At 40.9% G+C, this 12,497-nt stretch overlaps 1 protein-coding gene across 8 annotated transcripts in view; it reads right to left on the bottom strand.

Annotated features, from left to right (window-relative positions):
* Nucleotides 1-577: 577 nt before the first annotated feature.
* Nucleotides 578-12,497, bottom strand: part of LOC105481395 (zinc finger protein 75D) — a 43,979-nt gene continuing 32,059 nt past the window's right edge. The window contains exons 5-8 of one of the 8 annotated variants that reach the window (XM_071088815.1): nt 10,588-10,838; nt 8,509-9,038; nt 5,797-5,923; nt 578-2,648 (exon numbers count right to left, since the gene is read on the bottom strand). In XM_071088815.1, the coding sequence (XP_070944916.1) occupies nt 1,939-2,648; nt 5,797-5,923; nt 8,509-8,919 (1,248 nt within the window). In that variant the 5' untranslated portion in view covers nt 8,920-9,038; nt 10,588-10,838 and the 3' untranslated portion in view covers nt 578-1,938. The other 7 variants (XM_071088816.1, XM_071088817.1, XM_071088819.1 and 4 more) reach the window with 7 other exon arrangements.

The raw sequence follows: 12,497 nt of genomic DNA, 5'->3' as shown, positions 1-12,497 counted from the left end.
CTTTATTGGCTTGAGGATGCACCTAATAGCATAAATACTGTCCACAAAAATTCCACCCCTAGCCATCACCTCCCCTCCATTTTCAGGAATCTCAAGTTGAGGGTTTGTAGTATATTTTGGTTTTGTTACTCATGAACAGTATACCTAGCTGAACTGGGACATCAGTGTATTGTTTCAGGCTGACTAGAGAGGAGCATCTCTAGAACAGAATGAATGTCATGTCAGAAGGCTACCATTCTGACCATCATTAGTGGGCCTAAAAAAACCAGCTAGAAATGATGGAAAACTCATTAATGAAGAACGCTTAAAAGCTGGGCAAGTAGACAAAGTTTATTTTCTTTTCTAAATAACTAGCTGAAGGAAGAATGAAGAAAGTTCCAAATGTTTAGGAAACACCGACTGTGGCCAATCATTGTGTCAGGCATGCTCACATGTGCGCATTTAATCCTCACAGTAGCCCTAAGAAGTAGGAATTATAATCCTCATTTTATACATTTGGAAACAGGCTTAGAACAGTCTCCTGGTGGAAAAAATATCTGAAGACGTCCATTTCAAAAAAGCAAACATTGGCCATTTCTGAGTGATTTGGTGACAAAGTTTTCTTTATTGTCTAAATTTAACATAAAACATGTCATTTTCATTACAAAGTACAATTTTATGGAATACTAAATAAACATATATAAATAAGCCTTGGCCAACATTATAAACCAGGATCTGACATAGATATAAATCCATGACTTCCAACTTCCCTTGACGTCACATTATCTTCTCTTAAGAGATAGTCACTTTGGCTAATAGGGAAAAGAAGACCAGTAACATCAGAAAGCAATTTCCATCTGGCCTGGTTCTGACTGGGGTCATCACTCTAAGCCATATGCCTTACTTTGCTCTGACACTTCAGGATGTTCCCTTCTGGTATCAGCTGTGCACCAAAGCTAAAAGTTCACAAGGTTCTCCTTGCCATTCTCAATAAATCAGTTTTGCAAAATCTCCAGGCCTTCTTGCAGAGTATTCAGGCATATAGGGTTGTACTTGATCAGCCATAAAGATGGGGCTCCCTTTAGGTCCTGCAGCAGTATGGCAACAGTTTGAAAGCCTCCACACAGTACACATAATAATGAAAGTCAGAAAAAGACCATTCACCACTTATCTGTGCTTTCTACAAAAACAAAACAAAACAAAACAGATACCTGGATGAGGGCCGAGACTGCCTCCCTCATCATTTCATTGTATGTCTATGTTGAAACAGTCAGCAAGAGGAGAGATATCAAGTGCTTGCAAGGTCCCTAGGTCTGTCGTTACATTCAGACCTTTCCTTGCTATTTGTAATTCCTTGACAGAGACACTGTGGTAGTGGGTACTCAGGAGAGAAGCAATGAGAATGGGACAATTCTCTCAGGGCAAACATTGAATCCTCTCTTTCTATTACAGAGTAAAGCTCCCTGAGTCCTGGCCTCGATTGTTCATGTAGATAGAATGGTAGCTATTGAAATTGTCCCTAGTTTAGTAATTCTCTCTGAGCTCCCTTAAGAGGGCCCAAGTACTCTTTCCATTTCTCTTGACAAAGAATAAAGAATGAGACTAAGAGCCTTGACCATCATATGTCTGTTGAGCACTTGATACTTGAAAAATTTAGATGACTGGGGGTGTGGAAGTTTTGAATAACCAGATATATATATACATATAGATAGATAGCTAAAGGTATTTCATCACTACATTTTCATTTTTTTATTTATAAAATACTCCTTATGTATCACTCTTGTGCTAGGCACAGAAGATGCAATGCTGAATAAGACAATCAGCTTAGATTCCTTTTTGTGAAGTGTAACATGTACCCTTCCCAAATGTTCTATTAATGACAGATTCCTATCATTGGGTGCCTCATAATTTTGTATTATTCCATCACTTCTAAAGTCAAGGTCTACATGGTAATTTTCCTCAGTCTGAAGACAGTAGACATGCTTCCCTTCTTCTGTGGAGTTTCTGGTGTCTAAGAAGGCTTGATCGCCTACTAAAGTTTCTCTTGCATATGCTACATGTATAAGGCTGCTCACCTGTGTGAGTTCTCTGGTGTTTAATAAGGTGGGAGTTCTGAATGAATCTTTTTCCACATTCATCACATTTAAAGGGCTTCTCTCCTGTGTGAATTCTTTGGTGTGTGTGTAGATTTGTGTTATGACTAAAGCTTTTCCCACACCATGAGCATCTATATGGTTTTATTCCTTGATGGGTCATGAAGTGCTTATTAAGATCTGAACTCCATCTAAACCTCTTGTCACATTGTTGACATTTATAGGGTTTCTCTCCAGTGTGAATTCTCTGGTGTTTAATAAGATCAGAGCTAACTCTGAAGCTTTTCCCACATTCCTGACATTTAAAAGGTTTCTCCCCTGTGGGGCCTTTCCCATGAAGATCCATAAGTTTTGGAACCTCTTGTTTACAAGTTGCAAGTTTCTTTCTTTTCTTCCTTGGAAAAGCTCGATGCCATTTCTGTACACTGTGTGTATCACCAGGATTTTCCCTGCCCATTGTTTTCTGGGCAATTTTCATTCTGGTCTTTTTTGATACTTTGCATCCTGATGTTTGTATTTCTGATGTAGAAACAGATATAGGATGATCATTTCCAGTGTCATTTTTTAGCTTTAACCCTGTCAGAATAAACAGAATAATCAGCCATCTGTGTCCCAGTGCAAGAAAGCTACATAAATGGAGGGAAAAGTCAATGATGATTGCTTTAAAAGAAATACAGGAACAAGTGATTTCTGGTCCAGTCTGGACAAAATGGCATAGACCCATTTCTCCTTGATCCTCCCTGATAGGCACAACAATAAACCCATTAAGTAATATGAGATAACTAAAAGAAAATTCTTAAAATGTTAAGAAAAAGACAAACTGGTTTGGGACCCCACAACAAGAAAAAAAACATAGCAGGGTGGCTTATATCCCCACACCCAACAGAAGAAGGCAATTATCAACAGAAGCCTGCCTGGGTAGGCTTATTGTTTCCTGAATGTAAAAAGAAGTGCAAATAAAGCCTTGTTGATTGAACTCTGGATAAAACAGAATATGTGACTAACACCAATGTGCAGTTCGTCTTGGGCAAACATACATGATTATATAACTTTAGCACTGGAGCTGCTGGAAAGGTAAAAGCTAAATGGAGTTTCTGCTCTTCTTTACGTTTTCCATGAACTAATGACAACTTCAGAAGACTAGTAGGATTGTGTACTTTGTAGTTCAGATGGCTACATTTTTGAGCATTAACTTGCAGCATATTTCACTATATTTGTAATTTTCTATTTATTACAACTGGACAGCTCCAAACTCTTATTACTATTTATTATCTTGTAGCTAGGTAATAGTTCACTTTTTGCTTAATTTCTGCAAGCCAATAAAAGAAAATGTATTTAAGTATCGAGATGTTCAAAGGAAAGAGTAAAAAGTATTCATGGGGAAAAAGCTCTGTTTAACACATGTTTTATTGGATTGCATTATTAGCTGATTTCACTCACTTTATATTTGCAAAATAATTGACATTTCTAATATTTATTGAAATTGCTTAATTTGCACACCCTGTACTCTACACACAAAAATGTATCAAATATAAGAATGAAGTTAAAATTGTGACTGATTCACTTTAGCAGCGTGAATTGCCCAGCTTTTTGAAGATACAAGCTATAATATTTGTACTTCCCTATGTCTGTGCCATAAATGCTTGAAAACATTAAAGTTTTCTGGTTTTATCTTTTATATCAAAATAATCAGTGTAAACCTTGGTTGGTCCCTGAGTTCACTGATATTTGAGGTAATGGGGACCTGTAGACATTCTGACTAGATTTACTACCATGTGCCTTTGCCTACTTCTCTTTGATATAGCAAAATATTTAATTGAGAAATCACTTTATGTTACCATGGTGGATTTCCACTGTGCTATAGCCGTTTTCCTTTGGATTCCCATCAGTGGTGCTGCTCAGTGGCTTGCATATAGACTTGCTATGAAGAAATGCAGAGGCAGCCCATGCTGCCCTGTTTCAAAGTTGAACTCTTTAAGCCCTTGAGAGTGGGCTTCACCCACTATTGCAGAGGCATTTTGCATTTGTCTGTAGCAAGAAATTCACCTTCTCAGGCCAGGCGCGGTGGCTCATGCCTGTAATCCCAGCACTTTGGGAGGCTAAGGCAGGCGATCACTTGAGGTCAGGAGTTCGAGACCAGCCAAGCCAACATGGTGAAACCATGTCTCTAATAAAAATACAAAAATTAGCCAGACGTGGTGGCACACACCTGTAGTCCCAGCTACTCAGGATGCTGAGGCAGGAAAATTGCTCGAGCCTAAGAGGTGGAGGTAGGAGTGAGCCAAGATTGCATCACTGCACTCCAGCCTGGGTGACAGAGTGAGACTCTGACACACACACACACACACACACACACACACACACACACACACACATACAGAGAAATTCACCTTCTCAAACCAGTAAAGTACAGACTTAATTCATAAGGACTGGAGCTACACATTGATATGTATCACCTTAGAGCAAGAGCTATGTTCTAGGAACCAAATCACAATTTTCAGTCATGGAACAATATATCCCATGGCAGAAGACTTTACGTGTGATCTGCTCTACTTTCATGCAATAATTTAAACTTTGATTGCCCAGTAGTCCTTTAAGTTAACATTTCTGTCTACTGCTACTGGATTTTTGTTGCAAAAATATATTAATGACCCACATGAAACATACTAAGTGAATCATTATAAACAAAAGGGAAAAATGATTAAGAGAAAATTAAGTGACTATGTTACACCACTTATCCCAAAGTAGAGAATAAGCCATTTCAAGCAACATCTTTGAAGAATCGTATGGTGTGAATTGGTTTGTATATATTGGTATGTATTTATTCACACATTCATATACACTCAAGATACAGTTGGCCTAATTATAAATGGGGGCATTGGTAAAACTTACGAAGTGTCCTCATACTGAATTGTAATTTTCTCTTACCTGTAAAGTAAAATTTAGATCAATCCCATGTCTTTGTTAAATATATTTTTTACCAGTCCTAAATTTAGGGTTTATTTCTAACTAGATCAAAATAAATGTAAGTTGTGGAACTCATTTTGAATATGATGGATATGCTCTACATTTGAATTTCAAGAGGCAATAATACTATTGGAATTATGTGAATTCTAACTCATTTTAACAAGGCAACCTGACCTGCACAGGATCACTTGAATGTTATCTTTTTTAGGATTACACTAATATTCTTCTCACAAAAGGTCTATAAAATATTGTAGTTGGAAAAATAATTATATCAAAATGTTTGGAAATTAGAAACTTTTCCTTAACTTTTATTGATATTGACTTGAATTATTATTTTCTAAACTAAGAGCCATAAGCCTACCTGTAAATCTTTCCATATATCATTTAAATTTTTGTTTGTATTGTTATTGTTGTTGATTTACAGATTAGTTATTAGTTTTTTGTAGAATAATGCCATTGATGTGCATCCTTTTATGTTTTTTACAAAAGGGTGTGTTTGGATGAAAGTTAAAAAAAAAAAGCTAAAATCTTCCACAGTCAAAACAAAATAATTCTACTTAGAATGCGGAAGTGTGACATGTATTTATAAAAAGCTCTCGAGGGGATCCTAATAATCCATTTATTTCCCACACATCATCAAGTTGAAAATCAATCAGCTGTTGGAACACTGGGACTCTCTCACAGGGGTGCATTTTCCATAAACAGAGGACATAACATATTACTTAACTTCTACACAAAGGGAAGGAAGAATCGTTACCTAGAGAGACGACAGTCTCATAGATATCCTGCATTACATCATTGTAGAGAGTCTTCTCAGGAGGATCCAATAATTGCCATTCTTCCTCAGAAAAATACACACCCACATCTTCAAATGTCAACAAACTCTAAAGAAGAGAATGGGCTATAGTTTAGTACTTGCCACTTCAGAAGCTGTCCTACCACCCATTTCTGAATCACATGGTAGGCCAGGTGCTGAAGATGTTAACAGTACAAGATTTAGAGTAAAAGAGTGAGAAGGCAGAAAGGAAGGAGCAAAGAGGATCAGTAAATCACCTGGGAGGTGCCCAATTCCCACTGTGCCAAGCCTAGTTGCCTAGAGAATAACTGGGGCTAAAATGTCTCAAAGCACCTGCTGGACACTATGAGTCCTAGGCAGTAGGGACAAGCAGAGACAAGGCCACGGTCAAGTCACCTGAAAAAAGCCAGAAATAACAGCTCACCGGGGACTCAGGCAGGATGAGTTTAGATGCCATCTTTCAGTCTTTGGTTCTTTTCTGCTCAGAAAGGGCTAACATCTGTTGATCATGCACAGCTGTGTGTAGAAAATAGTCAGGGAAAATTTCTCTTTCCTATTTACAAACATCCCGAGCTGATTTCTAAAATACAGAACATCAGGATGCCCTCAGTAAAGATGGGTCACATTGACAAGTGTGTGTGTGGTGCCAAGAAGTGGCCATCTCATTGTAAATAAGAACCAAATATCTACCACTCATACAACCTGTTCTCCAGTTCATGAATTCTTTAGATTTCACAAAAGAAATTAATCAAAGGAAATCTATTCATTTTTCCTCTCATAACATAAGCTGGGCAAGAATTGAAGGTTTGAAAATGAAGGGCTCAGGTCCTCCAGCGTACAGTAGATAATGTGGGAGACTTTTGTTTTTTATTATTTTTTCCTAGTGCACAATTTTCATCACATTCTGCCACTGATAGCCCATGTCTGACCCCAATTTCTCCTACAACTTGTGAGGGGGAGGTGGCCCCACCTGTCCCTGTTCCATCTTCTCCTCTCAAGTTTCAAAGGAGTAGAGTCTACAGTGTGAATAGCAGGGATCTGTGGTTTGGATATTTCTGTCCCCCAGGCTGACCCCCACCTTCAACCACCATCGACCCACTATACTCCCACGTGGGAGATATTATAGCTGCTAGCATGGCTGGCCGCCTGGAAAATTCCCATGGCATTCTAGGTGAACTAACTACCATCACAGCTCCCAGGAGAAGACAATTATGATGAAGCTCCTCACCTCTTTCATATACAGGCTGGGTTTCTTTGTGAGTGTTCCAGCCCAGCTGTTCTTGTAGTACCCGGTATGTATTCCAATATTCTTTCTGGAACACACCCATTGGTTGGGGCTCTGCTGGCTTCCACTTGAAGCCTGGGGCCACTGCTGTTCCTCCCAAGAGCACTGCCTCCTTTCCCAGCTCATGGGCTGTGACCTAGAAATAATCCCCATCCTCATTAGCACAGAACTTACTTTTGGTTTTGGGGTGGTAGTGGAGGGAGGAACAAGAGCAGAGCCCAGATTTGGGGAGTGCATGACATTAGAGAAGTAATAAAAAGAATGAAGAGTGCCACTATGTTCTCATAAAGAACTATACTCAAAATCTGGGATAATTAGGATAAAATAGAAAAAGCTGTGACTACTGCAGATCCCCACCCCTCAACCCAGTGGCCCCCACCCCAATGCACAGAGCCCTGGCTCCAGCCACTAGCAAAGTTGGGTGGGCAGCCTGTTCCCCTGCTGGGTAACTTTCACTGGTTTGCTTTCTTGACTTGGATCCTTGTTTTAGTGAATTTTTATCTTTTGGTTTTCTGTAAAAGAAAAGGAATTGAGTAAAAAAAGCTTTCCTGTTAGCCAGTTTCCAATCATCCAGGAAAGAATTTCACAGGGAATGAAGATGGATGGAAGAATAAATGGGGGGAAGAGTTGGGCTCCAATCTCTCTTCACATGATTTGGTAGTAATAAGACACCAAAAATATGCCCTGCCCTGGATTTTTCAAGGTAGGCTCCTGAACAAAGGAAGTGTGCTGCCATCTTCCAAGGACAAACCTTGGTTTGCCACTCACCAGCAGGGCCAATGACAAGCCACTAAGTGAGGGCAATGCAGGTTCTTTCCTCCCAGCCCAGAGATGTGTGTTCCTGCTACAGAAGATACTACCCCTCAGCATCCTGATTCCCTCCACTTCTCTCTTGGCAATTGTCTTCTTTCCATATCCTTGTTTCCTTTTTTTCTTTCCATTTTGTTCTCTTTCTTTGCAGTCTCCCCAGAGCCGCTTGATTCATACTTCTGTTTGGTAACCTCTCTCTCCTTTGGTCTCTGTAAGTGCTGCCTATCTTGTGGATCTTCTCCCCTTTCCCAACTCTTTCTTGCCCTTTATTTCTCTGTTTCTAAGAACTCAACTCTTTTCTCCTTGCCCATGCCAGACTAGGCCCACCACCATCAACTCACCCTGGCCCTAGAGAAGACAAAATGCATTTATTTCCTCTAAGACCAGGAAAGGTTGTGCTAGGAATTTTGAAACCTGTGGACTGACTATTGCTGCATGTATGTCGTTTTAGATCCTTGCTAGCTGTCCTAAATGAGCAACAGAAGAGGAACTTAATCTAGTTCTCTGATAACTCTTCCATTCTGATAAATTCACTTTTATCCTACTTCATTGTACATGTAGGGAATCTTTCTTCTTACCTCATTCTTTGTTCCATCAGGCTCCCTCTGCAAGAATTCCACCAGGACCAGAGCCTGTTTGACATTCTGTGGATGATGCTTCTGCACCCAGTTCTGGGTCTCCTTGGGCAGAATGCTCAGGAACTGCTCTAACACCAGCATTTCCAAGATCTGCTCTTTTGAGTGGATCTCTGGCCTCAGCCACTGATGGCATAATTTCTGAAGTTGGCTGATGGTCTCAAGCGGTCCAGTTGCTTCATGATAACGGAAGCTCCAGAAGTGCCTGCAAGCGCTCTCAGGACCAAGACTCTCTATGTTTGCGCTGTATTTCTTACTCTGACTGAAGTTCTCATTCACAGACCCACTAGTCTCCCACATAGCCCCCATCTGGGGGTTTGAGCATGAATCCGCCTTCAGCTCTCTCATCGTCATTTGCTCTAGGAACAGTTTTACTCTTGTGTGTGACACTGACACCCACCTGGTACCACCTTTGACAAATGAGGGTGCATCAGGTTTGGTACCAAATCAATGAATTGTTCTTCCCAAGAGCACTGAGGGAGAGCAGAAGAAAAGTACATGTCAAGAAGAAAACCACATGACACATATTTACTTGCTATTTATTGTAAGAGGAAAATGAAGAGAGAAGTTCCTGTCTGGCTTCTCCTCTAAAATCAACTGTCAAGAATTGGAACATTCATGATGTTAGATTACTCAGAAGGTAAGTTTCTCTCCTTTTCTTTGTTTTTCAACTTTGAAACAAAGCATAGCTAAGAGAAGACAAATGCCAATCAATCAATGTATTTCCTGTTTTTTTTTTTTTTTTAAACAGTTGAGGAAAGATTGGTGGGTGAGAAAACTGGCACCAATTGGCCAAAATGAACTTTGAGATTATCCAATACTTAATCTGTGGGTTTCCTGTCCTATATTGGCAAATAGGGCCTATTTGAGTTTCTCGAAACTTTAACAGATCATCCCAATCATTTTTCTTTAGTCAGAGGAAAAATAGTTTCTATACCCCTTCATCTCACTTAGACTGAAGACTTTACTAAATGGAACTCTTAATATTCCCTTTTATACTGTATCAATGCTGGTAGGAGAACTGAGACAGCAAAATCAGAGTAGAAGTAACTAGAGAAAAAGTAAGCAAATGTCCCCCCGCTAAGCAAGCAGATCATCAACATTTGATGTGGCAAGGTGTAGTACTTCTTTGAAAGACTTATAAAGGGCACTGCACAGGTTTGTACTTGTGTATTAAATCTTTTGTTTACTTTAACTGGAAAACTTTACAGATGGCCTTCCTTTACACATATACAAATGTCAGGTGGTTAAAAACAAAAACGAAAGAGAGATGGTGATGATTAAGGTTCTTCATAGACGGGAAGGGTCCTAGTAATGGTAACCTTTCTCCTGACTTAACATGTCCTCAAAACTGATTTTCCCGAGGTGATCCAGAAGAAATAGCAACAAAATTCTTTCAAGGATGCCACAGGTATTCAAAATAATGGTTGGCTCCTTGCTGACCATTCAGGCTCAGGAGGTACAGGAACACTTCGTGTGTGTGTGTGTGTGTGTGTGTGTGTGTGTGTGTGTGTGTGTGTATGTCAGCAGAAGCCATCGTCTTTAATGTTGAAATGACTCTTTCTTTAGTGTTATGTTCATAAGCCATCAAAAATCAGGAAGTTTCGCTGGGTGTGGTGGTAGACATTACTGCCCCAAATCCCCATCCCTGATTCACTACAACTTCTAGATCAACCACAGGGTTGCCCACAAGAACTCTGAACGTGGGCAGCCTTTGAGTGTGATTCACTAGCATCCCTGGGTTATATTTGTACATCCGGTAGAAAGAAGTTGCTTCCGTAGGTAAGAAGTGGCTGTAGGAGCCCGCGGTCAGGCGGCCTCGCTGTGGACAAGTCCCACCAGCTCTCCAGCCGATCTGCCGCCTGTCAGTGGCGCCACTGCCTACTGAAAAATACTGTATCACGTCCCCCACCCCCATTCCTCGCTACACAGCAGCCCCAAAGGCTGCAACTGGCAGGAGCGGCCGGTATTTCTCAGGGGATCGCCAGTCAAATCTAAAGAGAAAATCAGCTTCTCGGTTACCTTCAGTCAGCTCTGGCTTCCCCGGAGGCCACTTTCCTCTTCCTCCGCTCGACTGCGCCTCTGTGGCCACGCCTCCCTGCTCTGGGTAGCAAAGCTCTCCGCTGCTGCGCGAATGTCAGGAAAGCGCGGGATGCCTGGCGAGTGAAGCTCCAAGATTTGGGGAGTCTTGGAATATCAGTTCCCTCATTCGATCCCTCCACCTCTCGAAGACCTGACTCCGACTCACTCTTCCAGGATCGAGGTCTGTGGACCTGAACCGGAATCAGCCAGAAAATGAAAGATGCATTTCCGGTGGCTTTGTGACAGCTACGCCCAGCCATCCCCCTCCCTCTACCTGCGGAGTCTCAGCCTAGCCAAGTTAGGAACTGTCCCGGGGGTGCTTTCCATCCTAGAAGAACCAACCTCCTGCTCCAGTTAGGTCCTGGGTGCAAGAAAGAGTTAATGCTACCGGGTCTCTAGCCCTGCTGGAAGCCTAGAGAAGCCCCTCAAATGGCTCTTCCCTGGGAGCCATGTAGCTTAGAGACTCCTGGTGCCAAGGTCTCCTATCCCTGATTTGCCAGGTATTGTGCATCCAGATTGTTCCTGCTGGCTTCCCGGAGGCTGGCAGCCCATTCTACTAGGAGCCTCACCCAGTAAGGGTTGCCACCGCAAAGGTCTAGGGGCCACAGAAGAGTGGCTCACAAAGTCAGAACCACTTCAGCACTCTTGTGGGCAGAGCTGTGTACTGGGCCTTCCTGAGTCTCAGCCAGAGAGAGCTCCAGCTGTAGTCACTAGACTTATCAAAAGCCTCCTTGAATAAAAGGCAATTTGGTCCTGGTCAAGCCTCTTGTTAGATCAGAAACAACAGCCCCCTATATTTTCAAAACCATATTCTAGTTATCAGACACATGCTCCCCAACGGTTATCTCGTTTTACTCTTGTTAGGTAGATTTTAACCTTTTGAGATAGGTCCCATTTATACTTCTCTTTGACATATAAATAATTTGAAATGGTATCACACGACTTCACCTACTACTTCATGTTCAGGGTCACATAGATTACCGGTGGCAGATTTTAGCCTGAACTTTAGGTATCCTGTTGTCATATCCTGTCATTTTTCTACTACATTATGCTTTCCCTGGAGGACAGAAATCTTGCTTCCATCTTTATCTCCTGCAGTGCTTAACATAGTTCTCTGGGTAAAGTAAGTATTTCATATTTACAGAATCATCTTTCTAAAAAGCCGAATATCTTGGGTTGTCCGTATTCTCCAAGTTTTCAGTATTTACCAAGAGTTGAGCCATTTGGACAAAAATTGCCAATGTGAATCTAACAGGAGAAACTGGGTGTAGCTTAGTTTTACAATGGGGATGAAACTGACATATTTTGGAAGCCAGTGTGAAAACCAACTCAGACAAGCCAAAGAGATGTCTGCATGTCCAGGAGGAAAATAAAAAGCACCTGTCTGACTTTTTATATATAAATGCAGATGACACTAAGTTAAAGTCAATCATCATTCAAAATCGAAGCTCCCCAAAGGTATGTAAAAGGACACAGTGCATTATCTATGATATATAAACTTAGTAAAAATGTTTGGTTCACCAGAGCATTGTCTTCAGAATGGTTCTTTCAAAACTATATTCCGCAAGTCAGGCATTTTCAACATAATATTTTATAACTCAATGAAGAGGAAGTCAGGGCACTGTGACTTCTGTATAATTCCCAGACTTACATTTCAATGAATCACTAACCAGTGAGGATGGTCAGATAAAAGTCATTTTCTTTCCCCTAAACACTTCAACCTTGATTCACCCAATAAATCAAGGTGTGATCTTGAGCTGCAAACAACTTTATAGGTGGAAGCAACTTAAAGAGAATATTGTAATTTTGGATAAGGTCATGATGAGCAAGATAAAGAAGGAAAAAGAGTT

The sequence above is a fragment of the Macaca nemestrina genome, chromosome X, assembly GCF_043159975.1.
Source record: "Macaca nemestrina isolate mMacNem1 chromosome X, mMacNem.hap1, whole genome shotgun sequence".
Classification (NCBI taxonomy): Eukaryota; Metazoa; Chordata; class Mammalia; order Primates; family Cercopithecidae; genus Macaca; species Macaca nemestrina.
The sequence above is the reverse complement of the archived record's forward strand: the minus strand, read 5'-3'. Positions and strand labels throughout refer to the sequence as shown.